This window comes from Bos indicus, chromosome 5 (assembly GCF_029378745.1).
Source record: "Bos indicus isolate NIAB-ARS_2022 breed Sahiwal x Tharparkar chromosome 5, NIAB-ARS_B.indTharparkar_mat_pri_1.0, whole genome shotgun sequence".
NCBI classification, from domain to species: Eukaryota; Metazoa; Chordata; class Mammalia; order Artiodactyla; family Bovidae; genus Bos; species Bos indicus.
In genome coordinates this window covers 110132807-110157577 of record NC_091764.1, presented here as the reverse complement: position 1 = coordinate 110157577, position 24771 = coordinate 110132807, and the positions used below count along the sequence as shown (strand labels likewise).

At 54.1% G+C, this 24771-nt stretch overlaps 2 protein-coding genes across 3 annotated transcripts; one reads left to right on the top strand and one right to left on the bottom strand.

The window, feature by feature from the left end:
- Positions 1–78: 78 nt before the first annotated feature.
- On the top strand, positions 79–10797 carry ANKRD54 (ankyrin repeat domain 54). 2 transcript variants are annotated; one of them, XM_019959971.2, is made up of 8 exons: positions 79–529; positions 2605–2652; positions 7321–7419; positions 8102–8173; positions 8653–8700; positions 8773–8897; positions 9043–9150; positions 9466–10797. In XM_019959971.2, exons 1-8 carry the CDS (start codon positions 205–207, stop codon positions 9538–9540), a joined length of 900 nt encoding a protein of 299 aa, XP_019815530.2. In that variant the 5' UTR covers positions 79–204; the 3' UTR covers positions 9541–10797. The 2 variants fall into 2 exon arrangements, with proteins under 2 accessions (XP_019815530.2, XP_070646484.1); XM_070790383.1 differs by having other exon boundaries at positions 349–529; positions 7326–7419.
- A 7681-nt stretch (positions 10798–18478) lies between these two features.
- GALR3 (galanin receptor 3) lies at positions 18479–24718 on the bottom strand. Its single transcript, XM_019959970.2, has 2 exons — positions 19876–24718; positions 18479–19278 (listed from the first exon to the last, which is right to left on the bottom strand). Exons 1-2 carry the CDS (start codon positions 20232–20234, stop codon positions 18498–18500), a joined length of 1140 nt encoding a protein of 379 aa, XP_019815529.2. The 5' UTR covers positions 20235–24718; the 3' UTR covers positions 18479–18497.
- Positions 24719–24771: the final 53 nt, after the last annotated feature.

The window sequence follows — 24771 nt, the reverse complement described above, 5'->3', positions numbered from 1 at the left end:
TATTGCAGTTGGAAGGGTTTTCATTGGTCCGAAACGGCCCCGCTCCCCTCCCCGAGACCGCCCCCCGACCCGGTTGCCGTGGTTGCAGGCCCGGCCCGCCAGCTCGTCCGCTGACAGCGAGCCATTAGGGCGGAGGGAAGCGGGTCCGTTGGTCCTTCAGGCACGAGGCTCCTCAGGCGGCCAGGCCCGCGCGGAGCCGTTGCCATGGCAGCCGCCGCCGGGGGCGCGGACGACGAGTCGCGCTCTGGCCGCTCAAGCTCCGACGGCGAGTGCGCGGTGGCGCCAGAGCCGCTGACGGGTCCCGAGGGCCTCTTCTCCTTCGCCGACTTTGGGTCTGCGCTGGGCGGCGGCGCGGGCCTCCCGGGCCGGGCGTCCGGCGGGGCCCAGTCCCCGCTGCGCTACCTGCATGTCCTGTGGCAGCAGGACGCGGAGCCCCGCGATGAGCTGCGCTGTAAGATCCCCGCGGGCAGGCTGCGGCGCGCCGCCAGGCCCCACCGCCGGCTCGGGCCCACTGGCAAGGAGGTGCACGGTGAGGAGCGCGGCGGGAGGCGGGGCTGGCCTCGGCTGATCTCCCCAGCCCGCTCAGGATGAGTCCTCCGACGTCTGCGCTACGGACCTGGAGTGACCCCTGAGTCCCCTTCCAGTAGGAATAGTAGTCGTATGACTGCTAAGGACCATGAGTGTAAAAAAAAAAAAAAAAAAGTAGTCTTCCTGCTCAGAAACAGTCCCGGAGGCTTTTCACATTGGGTAGTTCCTGAGTAGAAACGGATTCCTAGCCCCAGGTGTAGATAATACATGGGGTAGTGGAGAATATTTTCGTATCAGAGCCAAGTCGTACCAGCTTCTTTAAATGCACAGACCTGGGTTGGACTTTTCTAGCTCATGGTGGCCTTAGGCAAACTACAGACCCTTTCAGTTGTAGTTTTCTTATCTGTAAAATGGGAATGGTATGCTTTACAGGAATGTTGACAAGAGTTAGGTAAAGTAGGGAATGTATAGTCAATATTTGGCCATCAACGTGTGCCAGACAATGTTGGGTGATAATGTGGTCATTTTCTTTTCTTTTTAAGATTTATTTATTTTTGGCTCTGCTGGGCCGTCTTTGCTGAGCGCAGGCTTTCTGTAGTTATGGTGAGTGGGGGCTATTCCTTATTGCGGTGCGCAGGCTTCTCCTGGCGGTGGCTTCTCCTGTTGCAGAGCATGGGCTCTAGGTACACACTTCAGTAGCTGCAGCTTCTGGGCTCTAGAATTCAGGTTCAGTAGTTGTGGCGCATGAGCTTAGTTGCTCAGAGGCCTGTGGGATCTTCCTGGACCAGGAATCAAACCCGTGTCCCCTGTATTGGCAGGCAGATTCTTAACCATTAGACCACCAGGGAAGCCCTGTGACGGTTTTTGATCCTCATAATAACTCATCAAGATCCAGATACTGTTCCCACTTTACTGAAGATAAAACTGAGGCTTGGAGAAATAACTGTCTTGCTCTAAGTCACATTCCATCTTTGGAAGGAGTGATGCTAAAGCTGAAACTCCAGAACTTTGGCCACCTCATGCAAAGAGTTGACTCATTGGAAAAGACCCTGATGCTGGGAGGGATTGGGGGCAGAGGAGAAGGGGACGACAGAGGATGAGATGGCTGGATGGCATCACCGACTCGATGGATGTGAGTCTGAGTGAACTCCGGGAGTTGGTGATGGACAGGGAGGCCTGGCATGCCTCGATTCATGGGGTCGCAAAGATTTGGACACAACTGAGCGACTGAACTGAACTGACTGAAGTCACATCAGTAAAAGTTGGTTGTGCTGGTGTTAGAACTCCTGCTCTGATACTTCTTCCATATTTCTTTTACATTTTATGGATGCCATGGAAACCAACACCCTGAAAAATTTAAGAATGGGGACTTTTAGATTCCCTCTAGGACCTACTCGTATCTTAGTGGTGTTATGAGGATTAATTGAGAATTTGAAAATGCTGTATGAATGTAAGGAATCATTATATATCTGAATTGTAATTTTTGTCCATTTCTCTGATGATAAAAGTATTGCTTTCTATTAGCCTTTAATATAGAGGTAGTGTCATTGTGGAGAAAAAAGTTTCTCTGTGGGAATTATCAAATTTAAATATGCCATTTGGGAGTGGCCTGTTTTGAAGGAGAATATAAGATTATATGTGTAACCAGCTCACAAAGAGTTTTGTGTAAATCATCTCATTTGATTTTTGCAACAACTTAGGACTGTCAGGACAGAGCTCAACCTTGTTTGTACTTGATAGATCTGAAGCCCAGGGGCTTAACTAACTTGTTCAAGGTCACAAAGTGGCAGAGCCAAGATCTGGCTGCAAAGGCCTTGGAGGATTTGCTACAAAATGTGGCTTTTGCACGAGCTGTGTCACATTTCAGGTTTCTCCTGGTTATATCCTGGCACCTCTCTTTCCTTTTAGATTTTTTTTTTTTTTTCCATTTGGCAGTGCTGTGTGCGACACACACATGGGTCCTTAACCACTGGACTGCCAGGAAGTTCCCAGGAAGCCATCACTTTCTGCTTCATCATGGCCATTGCTGGGTTTTTTTGTTTGTTTTTTTAACTGGCACTCTTATTCTCTTCACAGCTCTGAAAAGGCTGAGGGACTCAGCCAATGCCAACGATGTGGAAACAGGTGAGTGTGCAGAGTGAGTCTGGCTCCGTGGTCTGGTCAGGGAAGGAAAAGTCCACATCACCAGTACCTGGGAAGACAGTGCTTGAATTCTGCCAGCTCAGCCCTGGGACCACTGTATCTGTTGTATAACTGCTGTCGTCTTACAGATGACAAGTCTGGTGCAGATGCTTACTCTTCCCACGCTTGCCTGCCACCCTGTCCTTACTGGTGTCAGAGTGTTTATTACCCTGTGAGCCCCCTCATGGCGGGAGCTTTTGTATCCCTGGCACCCAGCCGCAGAGTGGGAGTTTTTGGGACCTTGTGGCTAAAAGGAATGAAAATCAATCAACTTGAACCGCCAGGAGAGCCACCATCTGCATAGAGCCCTTCCGCTGCTCCCTGAGGCTTGGTGGTAGTGGGGTTCTCAAACTTAAGTTGACAGAACATCTGAAAGGCAGGGGTGGGCTCCTAGCAGGACACGGCTGTTTTTTTTGTTGTTGTTGTTGTTGCTCTTCATCCTTTACTAGCTGATAGGGCAGTAGCAGCATCAAAGGTACAAGACAAGTTATAGGGAAAAAAAAGATTTAATTTTATCCACTGACTTAATTCATTCTGTGAATCAGGGAAAAGTGGTATATTGGTTTTCTGTAACTGCTGTAACAAATAACCACAGATATAGTTGTGTAAAACAGCACCAGTTTGTCATCATACAACTATGAAGGTTGGAAGTCCAGCTTAGGTCTCATCAGGCTGAACTCAGAGTGTCAGTGGGGCTGTATTTCTTGCCGAAGGCTCCAGGAAGAATTTGTTTCCCTGCCTTTCCCAGCTCCTGAGGCTGCCCACGTTCCTTGGCTCGTAGTCCTCTCCCTTCATCTTCAGAGTCAGCGATAGGAGACTGAGTCCGCACACTGGTTCTACCAATGGGAAAAGGTTCTCTGATGTTACTCATGTGTTAGATTGGGCCTGCAAAATCCAGGATAATCTAGCTGCTGCTGCTACGAAGTCGCTTCAGTCGTGTCTGACTCTGTGCGACCCCATAGACGGCAGCCCACCAGGCTCCCCCGTCCCTGGGATTCTCCAGGCAAGAACACTGGAGTGGGTTGCCATTTCCTTCTCCGATGCGTGAAAGTGAAAAGTGAAAGTGAAAAGTGAAAAGTGAAAGTGAAGTCACTCAGTCGTGTCCGACTCTTCTTGACCCCATGGACTGCAGCTGACCAGGCTCCTCCGTCCATGGGATTTTCCAGGCAAGAGTACCGGAGTGGGGTGCCATTGCCTTCTCCAGTAATCTAGCTAGAGGTTGCTAACCTTAATCCTGTCTGTGAGGTCCCTTTTGCTATGTAAGGTAGCCTATCCATAAATTCTGGCTATTTAGCCATAGGCATCTTTGGGTGTTGTGATTCTGCCGTATCTCACGTGGCCATCATTCTATTGTGAGAGTGCGATGCTGTGGTCAACAGATAAAATGTAAGTGTGGATAAAGGGCCATGGATAGGAGAGCAGGCATGGAGAGGAGGTTGTTCCCCTCAGGGAGCTGGGCCTTGAGTGGGTCCCTTATCCCTGGCAGAGCATAGTGAGCAGGCCTAGAAACTGGAGGGCTTTTCAGCGCTCTCCAATTTCATCTCTTCCATGAACTTTAATATTGTGGAATATTTGGGTGGTAACCTATATGGCTTTTCAAGGAAAAATGATATATTCTCTTTTTAATACCTCTAGTGTATGGCCAGAGAATATTCTAATTATACTTCCCTTCCACAGAAAGTCTAGTTTACCTTTTTAAATTTTTTTAAATTTTATTTTATTTTTAGTTTACCTTTTTTAATAGGTTTACTTTCTCTCTCTTTTAAATCGAAGCATAGTTGAAGTACAATATTATATAAGTTACAAGTGTACAGTATAGTGATTCACAATTTTTACAGGTTATACTTCATTTATAGTTGTTACAAAATATTGGCTATATTCCCCCTGTTGTATAATATATCCCTGTAGCTTGTTTTATACCTAATAGTTTGCCCCTAATAGTTACTTCCCCACCGCTATATTGCCTCCCCTCTTCCCAGTGGTAACCACTGGTTTGTTCTCTATGCCTGTGAGTTTATGTCTAGCTTATCTTTTCCTTTTCACAACAGTAAAAGATGTTTATCAGCTTTCACAATCATTAGCCAGTGTCTAGCTTATCTTGAATCAGGTGTCCACATGGTAGTTTCATTATTTTGGTGGAAATGCTGTAATTTTCCATTCAGAGTCTGTGACACACCCATCAGACTCTTGCAGGACTCTGATAGCAAAACTGGCTGTACTTTAGCTTTTTCACTCCTTTTTACTGTATGGTTAGCATTCTGTTTTCTTGCTTCATGTTTGTTGGGTCTTTGGTATAGGTTAGCAATTATAGTGGATGTACAATTTCTGCCCTCCTATGGTTAAATTATACGTACCTTTCTGTGAATTCATAATCATTTGAAAGATTTTTTTTTTTTGGCTGCACCAGGTCTTAGTTGCAGCATGGGGGCCCTTTAGCTGCAGGATCTTGTAGCTATGGCATGTTAACTCTTGGCTGCAGCATATGAAATCTAGTTCCCTGACCAGGGAGCGAACCTGGGCACCCTATGTTGGGAGCTCAGAGTCTTAGCCACTAAACTGCCAGGAAAGTCCCATTGAAAAGATTTTAAATGTGAAAATGATATATGCATTTAAAATCTTTTAAAAATTAGAAAAATATACAAGAAAAACATTTTAAATGTCAGCAAAGGAGCTAATCTTTGTTAATATTTTGGTGAATATCCTTCCTGTCCTTTTTCCTGTACAGAGGAATTTTCTTGATGAGCTTGTAGACTGTGCTGTATACACAATTTTACAGCATTTACACAATTTTACACATTTAAAGCATTTACTGCTTAATGCTTTATGTATCATAAACCTTTCCCATAGTCTTCATAACCATTTGTTCTTTTTCAAAACAGAAGTGCCATCTTTCCTATTTATAGAATAAATACATAGCTGTACAATTTGTGTAAAGCTTGTAAAAAGCAGAAATTACCTTGTAATTCCATTCCCCAGCTGAAACCACAGTTTGTAATGGATGCACATGATGCCTTCAAAGGGACAAAGCAAGAGTTATTCAGTTAGTCATATATTTGCACACTGGTTTTTCACTATTAAGATAATTTCCTAGGAATGGGGTTTCTACATCAAAGGATACGTGTGTCTTGATGGCTTCTGATAGGTGTTGCTAAAGTGTTTTCCGAAAAGACTGTTAGCTGTACAGATCACAAAAATAGAACCATTTACTTTATCTCAGGGATGCTGGCTCTCTTGGTGACTGCACTGATGAACACCAAGGTGACCTGAAGCTCTTCCTTCTTTTCCACTCTTATAAACCTTTCCCATTCATTCATTCCCAAACCATTCATTCATTTATGCAGTCAGTCAGCAACATTTGTGAAACAGGTCAAGTCATATCTCCATCCAGGATATTAAGAAACAAAATAAAAACCTACAGTATAGCTGGAGAAGAAGAGTATAAAGTGACACCATTTCTAAAAACAAACAAAAAACCCAAAGAAAGGAAAGTCATGTGTTTAGTCAGAGAGGTAAAAGTTCTTGAGCAGGAGAAACCTGGGTTCCTATCCCAGCCCTCCTGTTGGCTTGGGTTGGAGTCTGTCTCCTCGTCTGTAGCATGGACATGGTACCATGTTGAGTGGTTGAGGGTCTTGGCAGTCAGGCAGCTGATGCCTGGCTGGTGCTTGGTGTACAGGCAGTTACTCTGAAAGAGCTCAGCATGTTAATGTGAGAGCAGCAGGATGACCAGGGCACCACAGAGATGTGGGGGTCAGAGGGGCTCATTCACCTTAAGGAGACGGGAGAGATTCATGGAGCAGGAGATTATCTGGGCTTTGCCTGGAAGGACTCGGGTCCTTGAGAGGTTCGCTGGGGGATTGCTAGGGCATTCCACTGCTTGCTCTAAAATGATGTTTGGCAGCAATTTCTACATTTCAGTTTGGACATGGGCATGCAATACATAATGCCTCCCATTTTACAGTGGCTCCAGACTTTTCAGAAAAGGACTTTCATATCCATTATTCTCATCATGGCAGCTCTAGAGGTTGACTGGGCAGAAACTACTCCCATTTGCTGGTGAATGGGGGCCCAAATCTCGGCCTTCCTGCTCCCAGCCCAGCTTTGCCCACTGCCGCATGCTGTTGGCAATGAACTCCTTTCCTTTTTGCTCAGCTCGGTCTGGGACTTGGTCTGCATGGCAGAGCCCAGGCTCTGTCCACTCTAAAGAGCTGCCTCTTGGGAGCTTAAGTGAGCGTCAGCCCACAGATGTGTCCCAGTTGGATGGATGTGTAGCCAGACTCCTGCCCCTGTAGAGGGGCAGGACCAAAACCAATACTGGGGATTTCCATGACTCCAGAATTCCTGACCCTGAGGGCCGAGATCCTTCTGTGATGCTCTGTCCCAAGACACGTACTTGAGCACCCAGCACCCCTGGTGCTCAGTTGTGCCCTCAGGAGAACAAGTCCCTTGTCACGGCAGTCCTCCAGGGGCCGCATCCTGGAGGGACTAGCTCTCCCACACATTATGGATGCCTTGCTGGAAGGGGCCCTGAGGACCCTTGCCCACCCCCCGGGGCTGCAGCTTGGCTGACGCCGCCACTCTCCCTGCTTGTTCCCTCTGTCTTGGCGGTGCCAGTGCAGCAGCTCCTGGAGGAAGGCGCGGACCCCTGTGCAGCTGACGACAAGGGCCGGACTGCCTTGCACTTTGCCTCCTGCAATGGCAACGACCAGATTGGTGAGTCCTTGGGAGGTGGGGGAGGGGGGCTGGGTGAGTATTCTGCCTCCAGAGACACTGGGGAACAGCACACGGCCGGTGGGGGGCTGCTGGAGGCGAGGAAGGCTGGACCCTCCCACGCCTCTGGCCTGTGGAACTGGCACTGCCAGGCTAAGGTGGGCTCACCTGGGGAAAGAACGAGATCGACCCCAAGGTCAGACCGGACCTTCCAGACATTCAGGCAACATTTACTCAGTGCTAAGGGCAGCAGTGGGACAGCCCGCCCCCAAACCCAATTTTTTTTTTCCCAGAAGTCTTTTTAGGATGTGGTATAACTTGCAAACAGTAAAGTCTCTATGTACATACACTGCTGTGTCCACCTCCTGGATCAAAATATAGAATCTTTTCAGTGCCCGGCATCCTGTCTCATGCCCCTTAAGAACCTTCACTAGCAGCCACAGCTGTTGGGAGAACTTTCTTTAACCCTAAAATCTCAGTCCCGTATACCTGCACAGGCTCAGGGACCCTCCCAGAAGCCTTAGTTCATGGTGCTCAGTGTCCTGCACACAGGCCTCACGAGTGAGCAAGGGAGTGAAACCGCACTGGGCAGTGTACTGGCTTTCAGTGTTCCGTGTAGGGATGGAGGCTAGGATGCTGCCAGTAGACACCCCCAGCGGCTCCTCTGGGGCTTTCCTTTTTCCAGTACAGCTGCTTCTGGACCACGGAGCCGACCCCAACCAGCGAGATGGGCTGGGGAACACGCCACTGCACCTGGGTGAGCGCCTGGAAGCTGCCAAGACAGGCTCCTTTGATGGAGAGCCCAGGGTCCTGCAGGCCCCCAGCAGGCTCTCCTGTCCCCTGGGGAGAGCCTGAGTCCCCAGGGCCGTACTCCCCTTGGGCTGTGTACATGGCTGACCCCATCCACTATTGGTTGGCTGTGCCCCAAGTAGAGCTGATTTCACAACCTGAACTGGCTCAGCAGCAGCTCTGCCGGGGGAGGTTCCCGCCCTGTGGCCAACTCTCATCATGGCTTGTGGCGAGGCGGGTCCCGCCTCCCAGCCTCAGTTTCCCCAGCTGTGTAGGGAGGAAGTTGGGTTTGATCGCTGAATCCCCCCAGTTGCTGCCTCAGTGATGCCTCTCGGGGTGTGATCTAGCACCTGAACCCTGAGAGACACAGCCCTGCTCCCTCCTGCGGGCACCCAGGGCCACGCCCCCCGCGGTCCTGAGCTCTCAGTCCCTGTTCTCCTTCCTCAGCGGCCTGCACCAACCACGCCCCTGTCATCACCACGCTGCTGCGAGGAGGTGAGTGCTCCCCTCCCCGTCCTCTCTCCTCCTCCCCCTGCTCAGCATGCTCACCGCTGTCTGTCCCCCCAGGGGCCCGGGTAGACGCCCTGGACCGAGCGGGCCGCACACCCCTGCACCTGGCTAAGTCCAAGCTCAACATCCTGCAGGAAGGCCACTCCCAGTGCCTGGAAGCCGTGCGGCTGGAGGTGAAGCAGGTGAGCGCTGAGCCTGCAGCACTGAGTGGGTGACTTAAGGGTTCACGTGGACCCCAGCCGACACCTGGTCCAGCATGCCCCTGGGCAGCAGCCTCAGGCTGCTCTGTGCCTGTGGGCACACCCTCAGCCTGCCCTCTGGTTTCAGATCATCCAGATGCTGAGGGAGTACCTGGAGCGCCTAGGGCGGCATGAGCAGCGGGAGCGGCTAGATGACCTCTGCACCCGCCTCCAGAAGACGAGCACCCGCGAGCAGGTGAGCGCAGCTGCAGTCCAGACCAGGGCCTGGCAGGAGCCTCAGAGTGAGCCGGTCCCCGCTCTGAGGCTGGAGAGAGAGGCATGGCTGCTGGTTGCCGTCCTCTGTGGGCCTCAGAGCCTCTGTCCACCTCCTTGGAAGCGGCCTGGGTCCTTCTCTCTGGGTCAGCGAGGATTCACCCTTGGACAGCTGCTCCATAGTCCAGGGTGAAGCCCTCACAGGCCCTGGGAGGAGAGACCGTGCCTGCCTCTGCGCCTGTGGTGCTGTGGGGGAGACCTGGGACACCCCATCACAGAGCCTTGGTTTCCTCCACAGGTGGACGAAGTGACCGACCTGCTGGCCAGCTTCACCTCCCTCAGCTTGCAGATGCAGAACATGGAGAAGAGGTAGCAAGAGTGCCGCCCTGCCCGCTGCCTCCCCCGCCCTGCCTGCTGCCCTCTCGCTACAAAGAAAAGGCCTGGCGCCTGGGACCCCGTCTGCCGAGGCCTCATCCCAGCTGCTGGGAGGCAGAGGCGTTCTCTCACTGACCTCAGCACTGCTCCCAGCTGCAGTCTCTGTCATGTCCGTGGGCCGAGACCACAGCCCCCAGCTTCTTCCTTTGGCTCCCGCAGCAGCACAGCCACGCCTCAGCCCTGGCTGACTTGACACGCACTCTCCTCACAGGCCTTGCTCATCCCACAGCCTCCCTGGTGCCCTCGGCAGGCCCCAGACCCTCCTCTGAGTCCCCTCCCAGCCGTGGGCTTGTTGCAGCCAGCCGAGTGGGCTTAGGGCAGGCACCCTCTGGCCTAGGGGGCTTCTTGGCTGGCCCTGCACCTCTCACCAGCACTTAGATCAGGCTTGTCACTGGACTTGCAAGGAGACATGGCAGCTAGTTTCTTTGGTTTGGAAGGGGTCAGGGGGTTGGTGAAGCCTAGACCTTAGAAATACAAGGTTAGGGAGGACCTAGCTGAACCCAAAGCAGAAATCCCCAGCCCTTTTTTGCCCAATCACAGAAACACCAGGAAGGTGTAGCCTTTCTGCAGCCTAGTTGTAGCAGGCGAGGAGAGGCCCTCAAGATGGCCACATTCTAATCCCAGGAACCAGTGAACACCACCTTATATGATGAAAGGGACTTTGCAGATGTCATTAAGCTAAGGTCTTTAGACAGGGTGATTATCCTGGATTATCCAGGCAAGCCTGATGTAATCACATGGATCCTTATTAGAAGGAAGCAGGAGCTCAGAGAGGAAGTAGGGGACAAGGTGACCAATCAAGAAACGAGTAACGCGAGGCAGGGGTCACAAGGCAAGGAATGAGGCAGCCTCCAGTAGCTGGGAAAGGCAAGGAGGGCTTCCCTGGTGGGCCAGTGGAATCCACCTGCCAATGCAAGGGACACAGGTTTGATCCCTGGTCTGGGAAAATCCCACATGCCTCCAGGCAACTAAGCCTGTGTGCCGCAACTACTGAAGCCCAAGCACAGCAGTGAAGACCCAGTGCAGCCAAAAAATAAATTAAAAAATAATAATAATAAGGCAAGGAAATGGATTCTTCCTTCATAACTTCCAGAAGGAACCAACCTGCTGACACCTTGATTTTAGCTCAGAGATACCGGTTTCAAATTCTGACTGCCAGAACTGTAAGAGAATAAATTTGTGTTGTTTTAAGCTACTAGATTTGTGGTAATTTGTTGCAGTAGTGAAGGGAAACTAATACTCTAGTGAAGGCTCAAAAACACACAACCCGGCAACTTCTACCCTGGCAGAAGCCGACATTCCCCTTGGGGCTCAGAGATGCAAAAGGAAGCGCCCCCTCCTGGCAGGGATCTGCCATAGCGGGGAAGCCTGAAGGGAAGGCTTGCGAGACCCAGCTGTCTCCCAGAAAACATTTGACTACGGAGTCAAGATAGACTTTTCCCAAATTGTCAGTCCTGGTTCTGCTCTTGCTCTGCCCCGCTTTCCCTCTCGCCAGACTCGAGTCCTGGCTGCTTTTCAGGAGGAGGGGAGTTTGTCTCCCAAATCCCAGCTTGATCAGATCTGAATTGAACTCATGGAACCTAGCAGTTCCCCAGACCCTAAAGAAGAAAGGACCTCTGGGGAGGCAGAATGTGATATTCAGGCCTGGGGCTGCCTCCTGGGCCCTGGGAGAGGGGAAACTGCAAGCCCCATCAGGTTGCCAGGGTTGGGGAAAGACTGGGGAGAGAGGAGGGCAGAGGACGCAGTAGCGATCCTGCATGCCACAACCGAATGAATAAGTAAACATTTTAAAAAAGAGGAGCAAACACGCACGTGGGCCCTGAGCGGGCTGGGCTGGGCAGGGCGAGATGGAGAACCTGACAGGTTGCCCACATAGGAGTCAGCTCTCTCCCTGGCTGCTCCAGGAATAACCGAGTTTGTGAGGGAAGCAGTGGGGAGGGTGGTGGTGGCAGGAAGAAAAAATCCACATTTGTTGATTTCACCTTCTGGGTAGGGTCCTCTTCTCTACACCTCCCATTTCATTCACGTTGGAAATACCTCTCAGGCACTTGCTTTACACTCACCAGGGCTCCAGGTGGGAACACAGCAGGGGAAGAAAACACAAAATCCCTGCCACGCAGATGGTGGTGATGCTGGGAGAAGGGTATTCACGGGTTCTCACAGCCATCCTGTGAGATAGCTGGCCTTCCTGCTGCTTCGAATGGGTAAGAAAAGGCAGGTTTGCCAGAGTGACCCAACGGGGCAGCTGGGGTGGAACCTGGACTCACCCCCAAAGCTCATGCTTCCACCATGCCTGAAGTCCGAGTCTTCTCAGAAGCGGTTTCCTAAAACTGAGGGCCACAACATTTGTTGAGCTCCTGCTACGTGCCAGCAGGCCTGTTATACAAGCCCTTTGATTTAGTGTTTGCAGTCAAAGATTAGCCAGCACCCTTGCTCACTATTTTATAGATGCACAAGATTGAGGCTCAGAGAGAGAGTAACTTGCTTGAGGTCAGATAGCAGCATGTGACCCAGCCGAGCCCAGGAATATCTGCCAAGATTCCCAAAGTGCCGATCTCCCCAGTGTTCGTAAGACACAGTAGACACCGTGGACCTTACTGAGTAAATCTCTCTCCCCACGTGGGGAGGGGCGGGCCCTTTCCTCGCTGAGCACGTGGTGCAGTGTGCCTGGTGTGCGAGGCCTGCACCTGGTCACCAAGGGAAGAGAGGACAGGGCAGAGTCATGGGACTGAGCTGGGTCTGGAGTGGTCTTTGCCCATCTTTGGTGGCTGCCCACACTATTATAGGCCTTCTGAGGTGGTCAGAGAGCTGGGAGCAGCATGAGCCAGGCCTGGTAGACGGACGGACACTAGCTAGCTGTGGGACCAGGAGATGGCGTGGGAAATGTGGGGCCCAGGAGTGTGAGGGGCTGGCCAGAGAGGGAGATGAGACCAGGCTGCAGAGATCCTGAGGTCAGAAGATTTGCCCTGGCGACAGAAAGCAGGTGAGGCAGGCTCACCTCCACCCTCAAGGTCATATGCGTCCTTACCCAGAGCAATCACCATGAGCTCCGGGGAAAAGACCCCCTCCCACCAGATCCCCAACTGCTTCAGAGGCTGAGCCCAAGCCAGGGTCAGGAGGACAGGACGCTGGACTGATACATACCTGGATAATCCAACAAAGTCCCCAGCTCCCCCAAGCTATAGGGAATGAGAGCCCAAAGGCCCTGATGCTGACTCTCCAGCGAACATTGAGGCCTCGGTACACGCAGGGAGATATGATCAGTTCACTTGACAGTTGAGGAAAAAAACTCAGGGAAGCAAAGGAGTCTTGCCCAAAGCCCCAGACCAGGACCCAGAGTAGTCCCTTGTCTCTATGACTGGCCCATGCCAGCCTAGTGACGTTCTCCCACTTTGGAAGCTGGGGAGGATGGCACGTTTATTAAATGCCCTTGGCCATCAGCATGCCCAGAGAGGGCAGAGGCAGATGAATTGAGCCTCCTCCACAATCGAGTTGGATTGTGAGGGTTCTTGGGGTTTTTTTTTTTTTTGGCCACACCATGCAGCTTGTGGGATCCTAGTTCCCCAACCAGGGATTGAACCTCGGCCCCCGCAGTGGAAACTCGGAATCCTAACCTCTGGACCACCAGAGAAGTCTCAGATTGTGAGGGTTTTTAGGGTTCTGATGGAGGCAAGGATGTGCCCGGGAGAGCCCTGGAAACCTCTCATATAGGTGGCAGCAGCCAGAAAGCAGCCCGGGGCGGTGTGCCTACCTTGCAGCCTGGCTCAGGCAGCTCAGTTCACAGTACTAAGAGGTCAGCTGTAAAGTGCAAGAGCCAGGATTCAAACCTGGTGATGTGGCTCACAGTCCGTGCCTTGACCCCTGCACTGTGCCTCCTCTCTGAGTTGACCTGGCAGGCCCACCAGATGCCCAGTCCAGCATCCTCCCCAGAACCACAGCCATCCAGAGCACCCCCAGGAACTCCCAGCTGGCACCCCTTAGCCCCTCAACCCCTCCTTACAGCCCTTCCCCCTGCTTCAGTCTCACCCCTACGCAGAGCCCAAGCTGCTAAAGCAAGGTGGCACCAAGCAGATGCCTCAATAAATCAGTCTTGTCCTCTTAAGCCAGAAACAATTCCACCCCCACAGCCGGTCCTTCTGGCCTCATGCCATCTTGGATCCAGCCGGCAACTTGCAAATGAGCCCTGCATCCAGGCTGAGGACTAATGTTCATTCATAGGGGAACTCGGGGTGGTTAATTGGTATTTATGTCCCCAGGTACACACCTTGAAGTTGATAGATGGTGCTGTTCCTGTCAGCCGGAGGCAGGGAGAGAGACTGGTTAACACGGTTGTGCCAAGGTCCTCACCTCACCCACCCTCCCCGGGGCTGAGTTTCACCTTGGCTACATTTGCTACCTGGGGTGGGCTGGCGGTGGGGGTCACCATTGCACATTCAAATTCCTCCCTCCCCTTAAAAAAAAAACAAACTTCTATCTGCCTCTTCTCTTCCCTAAAGACCATGAAACTGAAATCAGACCAACTTGAATTAGACCCCAGCACTGTCTGGGACTACCTCTGTGATCTTGGGCCAGTGACTTAATCTCTCTGAGCCTGTTTCTCCAAATCCAAACTCTAAAGCAGATGAGACACACCTTCCAGGGCCAAGTACAAGGTCTGAAGTACAGCAGGCGCCCAGTTCACCACCGCCCACAGACACCCTCACCATGTCCCCAGGCCCCTTGTCTCAGTGGGTTCCCACCGAGCTCAACATCCCCCCACTGCCACTCCCTGTAGCCTAAGCCAGAAGACTGGGCGTTATCTAGGACATCGCTTTCCCCCGCCCCGTAACATTTAATCACTATTTAGCCCCAACAATTGTACCTTGTATGTGGTTGTCCCATCTGTCCATGTCTCTCTACCCATTGCCATGTCTTGGACACCTTCATCTCTCTGGGTTCTCACACCAGCCTCTTAACTAGTCTGCCTACCCTCAGCTTCATTCTGCTCTCCCTCCCCAGGTACAGTCTACCTTGCAGCCAGAAAGAATTCCCTCGAGAGTGTATCTGATCCGGTCACTCTTTTGTTCAAAATCTTTCCATGGCTCCCCCTGCCCTCGGGACAAAGTTCAGTCTTGGTTACAGACAGGATTTAGAGAATCCTTTGCAGCTGCCTCCCCCAACTTCTCCCACCTCACCTCCTGCTGGGGCTCCCTTGTACCTTGTCCCAGACCCTGGGCGTGTCGTGCTATGCCTGCGTCAGGTGGAGGACTCCAGGTGGCCTGTGCACATGTTCTCCCGTCTCCCCCTTCCACATGTGCACTGACTCGCACTTCAGGGCTTGGCTTGGGCATTAGCTCCTCCCGGAAATCTTCTCTGCCTCTCCAAGCTGGGTAGGACCCTCCTCTGGGCTCCCACAGTCCCCCATGCTTCTATCTTGCTTTCCTGCAGAACTCTGTATTGAGTAGGTATTCAGACTTGAAGGCTGCAGGGTCAATCCTAACAGGTTGGTACAAACAGGAGGCTGAGAGAGTTACATAATTCAAATCTCCTTCCAAATAAGAGGAGCTCCATCCTGACCCCCAGGCTGGCCTGAGACCTCATAGGAGGCTCAGGTCAGGTGGATTCTCCTGGGCCCTAGGGGCAGTGGCTGGGGCTCATTCAGCTTCTGGACAGCCCGATTGCCTGCCTGTGGTCCTCCAGGACTCAACTCTCTCCACCAAAGTATTACAATCATCTGCTCTTCCACACATTTCATTAGCCTCCTGAAGCAGACCTGGGAGCTTCAGGGGCTGAGCCTAAGCCCAGCATCAGGCCATCAGTCTTCCTGCCAAATCCACGGCAAAAATACTGTCCCAGCCCCAGGCCAAGCCCTTGGTGGTAGCTTTCCTGGCCCACGGCTCACAGAACAGCCTCTGGGTTAGATCCTTGCTGCCAGTCTGGCACCTCCAACCCAGCCTCTACACAGCAACAGTGGGCCCCTCCCTTCCTGAAAACCTTCAGGAAGGTTTTGCCTGCCTGAAAGGATGGAGTTCTTGTCCCCCGCCAGCTGACCTAGGAGGCACACGTGACCTCACTGCACCCACCCTCCCAGCCTCCCCAGACCCTACCCCACCCTATCCAACCCTGCTTCAGCTACACAAACCCACATACTGCTCCTACCTGTACCTGCCCTGGCCTTTGCTCTGCCTGGCAGGCCCGTCCCACCTTTTCCCAGGAAAAATGCCTATTAAATGTCATCTCCTCTGGGTATCCTGCTTGGACTGGTCAAGGAAGGCAGGCATTTCCTCCTCTGGGCCCTGTGTACTTTTCTGTTATGGCCCCATGACACAGTGCTATCCTTTCTTCTTTTGGTTTTTGGCTCTCCAGCTAGCCTAAGTGCTCCCGCAAGGCAGGGGTCAGGCCAAATTCACGTCATCTCCGACTTCCTCTCGAGGGCTAGATTAAGGCAGGCATTCAAATGTTTGAGGGATAAAGGAAGAAAGGGTCACGCCTTGCCTTCCCTGGCACCTCTGTCCTCATGTATCATGTCAGCCGCCTACTCTAGGCCAGGCTGTATGGCCCTCCGTTAGTCGGGGTGTCTGGGCTTCTTTATCTAGCTCCAATGGGTCAGGGAGACCCATTCAGAAGCAGCAGTCAGAAGCAGGAGGCCTCGGGGTCCAGCCAGGGTCTGGGCTGTACGAGTGTCCCTCTGCCAGGCCACTATGCAGGGCTTTCACTGACGGACCCCTCCCCCAGGCCTGGAGTTTCATTCAAGTTCAGGCTCTGGCTCTGTCACTCCCTGGCTGGGCGCTTGTCCATTTTGTTTGCAGTCTGTCACCTGTCCGTGCCCACAGAGGTGACTGTGGAGGAGCACCAGCCCACCTGGGTGGCTGGACTAACCATGGCATGGCCACCCTGCAAGATTTTATTCTGCACTTTGACTTTGCAGGCTCTCACCATTGTCGTGTGTAGCAACCCTGTCAGATGCTCTTAGATGTTTTTCCAATACTTCCCAGGCTGCCCCGAGAGCCATTCCTCTCGCCCAGTTAGGATCCTGGCTCTTCCTCAATTTTGCCACTTAGCTATGATCAAGTACCTCATCTCGAGCCTCAGTTTTCACTTCCACAAATGGAGGTCATATCCCTTGCCTGTTGGTGCGAGGCACGGATGAGGCAGGGGAGGTGTGAGTGATGGCTGTGGGAGACAGAGGCCACTCTGGGGGCTGCAGAAGTGGCAGCATCACAGCCCCTGCCCTCCAGGAAACTTTCCCGCTGCTGCAGCCTGAGTCAGTCAGGGACATCTTGGCAGAGACCGGGGAGAAACAGCCCGGGACCAGGTGTCAGCCCTGGTGCTGGGCCCTGGCAGCACTGGCTCCCCAGCTGGCTCTCAGCCTCCCCCTGAGAAGGCTGACTGCCACTCTGATCCCTGGGTCTGTGGCAGGTGGCAGGCAGTGAGGAGGTCTCAGCAGCTGCCCAGTGTCAAGGAGGGCCTTTCCAGGGTGCCCAGCAGCTGGGGTATGTGTGCTGGGGAGACAGAGAATTGGAAGGTCTCAGCCAGAAGCTAATAAACAATATTGGCTTACGGTGAAGGAGGAAGTGGGCAGCTCCACAACCATCGAGACTGATCTATTGCTTAATTAGGAGGTTTCCACAGCCACAGACTATGCCAGCTGTGTGTATGGCCAGGTAGGGAGGGTGCCACAGGGTAATCAGGGCTGCTGGAAGGCCAGCTGGGGTCTGAGTGCAGCTCAATGTCTCCTCTGAGCCAGGAGCCTTAAGTGGCTGAAGGAATAATGCGAGAGGTTGGGGTCAGGCAATGGACCTAGGACTTGATGCCTGGGGCATGCCCATCAGGACCCGCTGTCCTGAGTACTGAAACAGAATTCTGCTATAGCAGGGGGCTAGGGGCCCTCTGCGGTTTCAGGGCAGCCAGTTGAGTATGGGGAGCTATAGGTTTGGGGAAGAGAGCTGATGCAGAATCAGGAAGAACCAAGAAAAACACTGGAAACCATGGGATCTGAGAACAGAGGTCCCAGAGGTGGAGAAGTCGGTTCTTCTAAGTAGAAAAAGGTAAACAGCAGTAGGTTTGAATCCAGACTCTCCCAAACACTAGTTACGTGGCAAATCACTAAACCCCTCTGATTCCTGATGTCTACATTTTTAAAGAGGAACGAATGATATCTGACCTTGCAAAACTGTAATTAGATTGAAGAATGTAATACCACAGTAGCTGTTCCCTTCTCCAGGGAATCTTCTCAACCAAGGAAAGGAACCCAGGTCTCCCACATTGCAGGATTCTTTACCAGCTGAGCCATCAGGGAAGCCCCATGGGATACATATGAAGTGCTTAATAAATATTTGCTATATTTATTTTGTATCTGTTAGTATTAAGTTACTCTGACTTCCCTGATGGCTCAGATGGTAAAGAAATTGCCTGCAATGCAGGAGACCCAGCTTCGATCCCTGGGTTGGGAAGATCCCCTGGAGAAGGGAAGGGCAATCCACTCCAGTATTCTTGTCTGGGAAATCCCAAAGGCAGAGAGGCCTGACGGACTACAGTCCTTGGGGTCGCAAAGATCGGACACGACTGAGCAACCAAGACTACCACTACACTATTAAGTTACTCAGGACAGCGCTTCGAAGGGAGAAGGAGCTTGGTAGAGGAAGCAGGGCTTCCAAGATGCTAACAGAGTTGGCAGAATGGGCAGAGGGGCTACCCTCCTTCCTGCCAGACTTGCTATGGACACAGTCTGGGGCCTGGGGGCCTGCGCTTGGCTGCGTGGAATCATTTTCACCGTCCAAGGGTGTCCACTCCATGAATTGAGTATCCACTGCTCCTCAGAGGGCTCCTGGCTTTGGCCCTATCCCCTAGTACGGTCCGGCCCTGGGGGAAGAGGAAGGACAGATGGACACCTGGCAGAGCGGAGGCAGACAAGGTTTATTCTGGTACTCTGACAGGTAGGGCCCTGCACGCCTCTCCACCACCTGCGGGCTCCGGACCCCGCTCCCCGCCCCAGTCGCCGCCCGCCGGCAGCCTCCCGCGAGGCCGGGCGTTCCCGGAGCAGCCAGCGGCGTCCCCGGGCCCCGGGCGGACGCGACGGAGGGCGCGGCGGGCACCACCCGGGGGGCAGCGGGCGCGGGGGCGGTGGCGGCCGCAGGGCCACAGGCGGCGGAGGCGCGCGCGGAAGTGGCGGGAGGCGAGCGCGTAAACGAGCGGGTTGAGGCAGGAGTTGGCGTAGGCGAGGCAGTGCGAGGCCAGGCGGCAGGCGTAGGTGGCCGGGCTGAAGGCGAAGCGGCCGTACCAGAAGCAGAGGATGAGCGCGTGGTGCGGGCCCCAGCAGAGGGCGTAGAGCGCCGCCACCGCCAGCATGACGCGCCCCGCGCGGCCCGTGGCTCTGCGCCGGGCCTCGGCCGCCGCCGCGCCCGCGGGGCCCACGGCGGCCCAGAGGAAGCGCAGCGTGCGCCCGTAGGCCAGGCTCACCACGGCCACGGGCAGCAGGTAGCCGGCGGCGAAGGTGGCCACGTCGAGGGCGCGGCGGCGCGCGTCCTCCCAGGCGGGCACACAGAGCTCAAGCGCGCCGTAGCGCACCGTTCCGTAGTAGCTGAGGTAGGGCGCCGAGAAGAGCGCCGCCAGCAGCCAGACCAGGCCCACGGCGGCGCGGGCGTTGCGCGGCGTGCGCAGGGCCCGCGAACGCAGCGGGTGCCGCACGGCCAGGTACCTGCGGGCGGGCGCGGAGTCAGCGCGGTGGCGAGCGGGCGGCCTGGATACCGCCCGGTATCCAGTGAGCGCGCGCCGGGCCTCGCTCGCAGGGAGGTTGTGAGGATGAAGGGAGTTAGCGCGCAAAGCGCTTGGAGCAGCGCCCCCGGCACCTAGCGAGGCTGGGTCGGAGCTCAGCGAGAAGTGACCAACCGGCTCAAGGTCATCAACGAGTCAACTAGAGAGTGAGCCTGGGCTTGACCCCAAGTTTCAACCCCTGAAAGCCGGTCTGACCACAACTCGGGCCAGATGTGGGCGGTAATAAAATAGCTGATGAATTTCATTCGTGTGTTCCTTTGGCCATTCATTTCATGCTTACAGAGCACGGACTAAGTGCCAGGCCCTGAGCTGACACTTGGAACACAGAGATGTTCTCTGGATTCTCCCAGTGAAGATGCAGTGAGGACAGGATGACCCCCTCAAGTATGCCCTGCAGGTGCCCGGAGACTGGTTGGTGGGGGCCAGACAGCTCTTCTTTTTCTCCCTCCCCCTCCCTTTTTGGTCCCCCATTTCCTCTTTCCCCTCCCCCAGACCCGGCCGCGTTCCCAGCCCAGCGCACCTGTCCACTGAGACAGCCGCCAGGGTGAAGCTGCTGGCGTACATGGTGAGGTAGATGAGCAGGTGCACAGCCTTACAAACCAGGGCCCCGAAGAGCCAGTCGTCCAGCGTGTAGATGGCGGCCTGGAAAGGCACGCAGCACAGGATGAAGCACAGGTCAGCCGCTGCCAGGTTGAGGATGAATAGATCCGTCGTGCTGCCCGGCTCCTGCCAGGCACTCGGGCCAGGCTGCAGCAGCACTGCCAGCACCAGCCCGTTGCCCACCGTGCCCAGCAGGAAGATGAGGGCAAAGACCACGGGCACTGCCACAGCCCCCATACTCCCTGGGCTGTCTAGCGAAACATTCTGGATATCAGCCATCTTCCCAACAGATGGGCACCTGAGGAAGAAAAGCTGGAGTCCTCAGCTCTGGTCACTCAATTCAGGGGTCTAGTTCCCCCACCATAGGCCTGGCCAATTCTCCTGGGGTGGAAGCTTGTGGGGGATAGGGGTGTTGGGCAGACAAAGACAAAAGTTATCCCTGGGACCCACTGTGCAAGCTCCTGGCAGTCTCATTGGTGTCTAAGGTGGGTTTCTCAGTTTCCTAGGAAACATCCCAGGGCCTGAAGGACTGATTAGGTAGTTGATAGACACCCTCAACCAATGATGCAGGTAAAGACACATGCAAAGCGGGTGCGGGGAGGGGCAGTTCCAACCCCAGGATCTGGTGTATTTTCCTCACTTGTCAATGGGGATCTGAAATACAGGGAAGACTTTTGGATATTAGTCAAATTCAGCCAAACATGGGTGACACCCCTGAGTCACTGGATAGTCCAGCTTAGTGACAGCACCACCTGGCATAGCTGGGAGCACCATATAGGTCACTGCCCCCTTTTCACATGAGGAAACTGAGGCTCAGAGAGGGGACTTGGGAAGCTAGTGTCACACTCTGAGTGGTAGACCTGAGGTTGTTGCCGCCGTGGTACCGACTCCCAGGCTGGAGCACTCATCTGAGAGCTGTAATAGGCGGTGCCCCTGACAACCCACATGTGTGCATGTGCGTGTGTGTTACATCTATGTAAGCTGTGATCACCTGACCCCTGTCGCACCCCATGGCCCACATCGGCTGCTACCTGTGGGTCTCCCTGCATGCTTGGACCTCTGGGGTGGCTGGATGAATGAAGGGCAAGGGGGCCAAGCAGGGAGGAGGAAAGAAAGGTGGTATCTTTGAGACACCCCCATCCCAACATGCAGGAGCCCCCACCCCCACCCCAGCAAGCCCAGATGGGTGACACAGACCTCAACCCTGATGGGCTCCTGCTCTCCCTGGGTGAACTGACCAGGCTGAAGCTGCCTCCTGGCTCAGTGGCTGCCTCTTGGTGCCTACCTGCAGGTACAGCTCTGCCTCCCACTGCTCCCTCTTCTCCTTTAAGTCCTCTCCTCTCCCTCCGAAGTAGCCGCCTCCTCCTCAGCCCCTGATTTTCCCCAGGTGGCATGCTCTTCTGCCTGGCTCTCCTCTCCTCCGCCTCTCGGCGTTGCTTCTGCCTTTCTGCAGCGAGTAACCCATTGATCTCGCTCTCTGAGATTCTCGCTTTGTGGTTAACCCCTCTGTGCCCAAGGCCCAGTCCATTCCTGGCCCTCTCACCTCCTGTGGTCCTGCCTACTCACTCTACTCCACATCCTCTCTGCTCCAAGAAGGGCTCCAACCCAAGTTCAGATAGGACTCCTAGTCTTTTTTTTTTTTTTTGCCACACGGCCTGTGGGATCTTAGTTCCCCAACTAGGGATCGAACCAGAGCCGTCTGCCTTGGAAGTGCGGAGTCTTGACCACTGAACTGTCAAGGAAGTCCCAGGACTTCTAATCTTGAATGGAGTGTCCAACGCTAGGAAACCAGATAAAAGTCCCTTTTTCTGCAGACTAGGATTCCTCCTGGCCCTGAGAATTTCAAGACCCATCAGCTTCCCTGAGCTGATTCCAGGGCTTCAGTCTGCCTGAAGACTGGAGGGCCTATGTGCGTGTCTGGAGTCTAACTTTTAGTCTTAGGGCAGTGGGGAACTACAGGAGATTCTAGGGCAGGGATGTGACCTGCTCATTTATTTTGTAATTAGCTTATTATGGCCTGGGGTTAAAAGAATGGCTAGAGGGGGAGTGATTTAATGAGAGACCCATTAAGAGCCTCTCCTCCAGGCAAAGAGGTTACCAGGTCTTGGTGAATGACTGGTGCTTCAGTCATGGGGTTCTGGTCTGGACCTCCTCTTGGAAGGACCACATGGCCACATCTTCCAGAGGGTTAGAGGCCAGTGGGACAAGATGCATTGGATTTAACAACAAGGTTGTTGTTGGTACTAGACAAGTGTAGTGGGGGCAGAAGGGAGACTGCAGTGAATGGGGAGGAGAGGCGGTAGGGGTTGTGTGGTCTTTCTAGAAGCTGGGAGGGTGGGATGAATGTCAAGAAGTCTGTGCAAGGGGAAAGAAAACAGTCTGAGAGGATACTGACGAAGCCAGGACTTACCAAGGTCCGAGGAGCTAGGAAGAGACTCTTCAGGACTGGCTTCCCGAGGCCCTGGGATGTTCACCAGTGCTCAGGCTCCTCTAAAGCCTGAGCTTTAAAGCCTCTAAAGCTCCTCCTGCCACCCATCCCAGATGTGGAACATCCCTGAACTTTTAGAAGCAGAAACTCATTGAATTGAAGATATTAGGGATCATCTCCAAATTCTGCAAACCCGAATTCAGAGCTATCAAAACTGCATTAAGGAGTTAGAATTGTAGAATCTTGTGATCTCTGAAGAGCAGAACTGTAGGATCTAGACTTAAGAGTGGTAGGATTTGAGAACTTGGGGGTCCACAACCATCTTGTATGGAAGGAATGCACTGTGAGACGCCCAGAAGCCTGGACTCACAAATGTGGCAGGCCTGGCCCCTGAAAGCCCCTGACACACTGCCCTCCCTCCCCTTGGGAACCCCAAGCCAGATATGCCCCTCCTTGTCAGAGTTTGGGCTCTGGATGGGTTGGAGCAGTTCTAGGGCAAAGAGCTCCCAGGAGCAGCAGTGCTGAGCTGTGATATGACAGCAGAGGAGAGGAAGATGGTGGCAACCAGAGTGGGACTACCGATGAGGCAGGCAGGACGGGCGCCTCGCCATGACCTGAGCCCCAGCGGGCCCCGGGCACCCACACCTCCCCTTGTTCCAACTGCTGCTTCTGGCAGCTGTGGCCTTGAACCCTGCACCCAATGCAGAGTACAGATGGTGCAGCCTGAGAGCAGTCCCTGGAGATCTGGGCCCTGCAAGATGTGAAATTGCAACTTTGTGGCTGGCCCTCAGCCCTATAGCCTGTCTTGGCCTCTGGCAATGACCAGTATGTGCTGAGCCCAAGCATATGTGCCCAGAGGTGCCCCTGTGCCTGCTGGCACCTCCTGTGACCCCTTGGGACAGTTGCGAAAGACCTGCGCCATGGGGCACCTGGGCCAGTACAGGTCACATGCTGAGCCACGAGCTGGCTGAAAACTTGGCGCCCTACTGCGACGAGCTGGCCCACAGTGTCACAGTGCTGGGCTGTCCCCAGGCACACAGTGTCAGCAGCTGGTGGTGCCTGGAAACTGTAGGAGGAAGAAGCATGCACTCTGTACCACTGGTGGGTGGACCTCACCTACGGCTGTCTTGTCTTGGCATCACCGATTGTGACCCGTCATCCCGTGGCTGCTCATGGCCACTTGCCATGACCTGCCAGCCTGAGCAGACCACACACATCAAGCTGCTGGCCTGGCCAGGGGCTGGGCACCAAGTGGTAGGTACTTGCTGCTGAAGTGGGCCTGGTGCTAGATGCCCCACCCCGTGTTTGTGCCCCTGACGTGGCCACAGCAGCCCCCTTCCCGGGGCCTGTATCCCCCAGTACCCCAAACTCCTAGCTTCAAGCTGCCCAGGATCACAGGCTAGGATTCTCAGAATCCCAGCGTTAAGACTCTGCTGGCTGGAGCCAGAGCTCACCCAGGTAGCTCTCTAGACATCCAGGCTGAAGGGAGGGCTGGGGGTGTGGGGCACCAGAGCCGTGGTCCCCACCTTTCATGAAAAAGGGCTTTTTCATCCTCCCTGCCCCCTCGCCAGCAGACTGTCAGCTCCCAAGGCCACACCATGCTGAGGCTGGTGACTCAGACCCATCCTTTACCCTATCAGGTGCCCATAAGGCTGAGTGGGGAGGGCTATGGAGAGAGAAGGGCTGCGACTGTGGGAAGGGGACTGTCATCTACAGCAGGGGAGCAGTAAGCCATTGTCGGGGGGCAAGGGAGGATGGGGTCTTGTCTGTGGGGCTGCAAAAACAGCCTGTCCAAGGCCTGAAGTCTAGAGGGGGCTGGAAAATAGCAGCCAGAACCCGAGCTCACTGCGCCCCCTGGCGGTTCCTCTGACCAGACCAGTGAGCCCTGGGAATATGGAGATGGAAGGGCCCCAGATACCAATGTAACAGCCAGTCTTGGTACAGCAGGGAAGACCGAGGCACACACGGGGGAAGGGGCTGCCTAAGGCCACAAATGCAGGGACAAAGAGGGGCTAGAATACAGGGCTCCAGACTCTTGGGGCCTCTCCAATAGTGACAGACATTCTTTCCTCTGGGATGCAATCTTCTGCTTCTCTCAAACATGGGCTTGGGTGCCCAGCCCCTTCTTATCTGGGCAGCTGTAGGCCATCCTTGGGGTGGGGAGCAGAGGACGAGGGGTTCACCAAGGCTAGACTCTGGAGGCTGCGGAGTAGGGGGGCGGGTGGCACGGGAAGGGGCCTGTAGGGCTGGTGCTCAGCTTCTCTCTACGTAAGGAAAGCATCCAACTGAGCCAAACGGTGGCCCCGGCCTCTGTCATCCCACCTGCCTGGGTCCCACCTTAATTTGGGAGAGGTGGTCAACTCTGAGAGCTATCACAGCCCTCAAAGC

Coding starts and splice junctions, on each gene's coding strand:
- GALR3 (XM_019959970.2), bottom strand. CDS start 20,234: ATGGCTGATATCCAGAATGTTTCGCTAGACAGCCCAGGGAGTATGGGG. Junction 19,279..19,875: donor GCGGCTGTCTCAGTGGACAG/GTGCGCTGGGCT, acceptor GCCCGCCCGCAG/GTACCTGGCCGTGCGGCACC.
- ANKRD54 (XM_019959971.2), top strand. CDS start 205: ATGGCAGCCGCCGCCGGGGGCGCGGACGACGAGTCGCGCTCTGGCCGC. Junction 7,420..8,101: donor CAATGGCAACGACCAGATTG/GTGAGTCCTTGG, acceptor TCCTTTTTCCAG/TACAGCTGCTTCTGGACCAC. Junction 8,174..8,652: donor GAACACGCCACTGCACCTGG/GTGAGCGCCTGG, acceptor CTCCTTCCTCAG/CGGCCTGCACCAACCACGCC.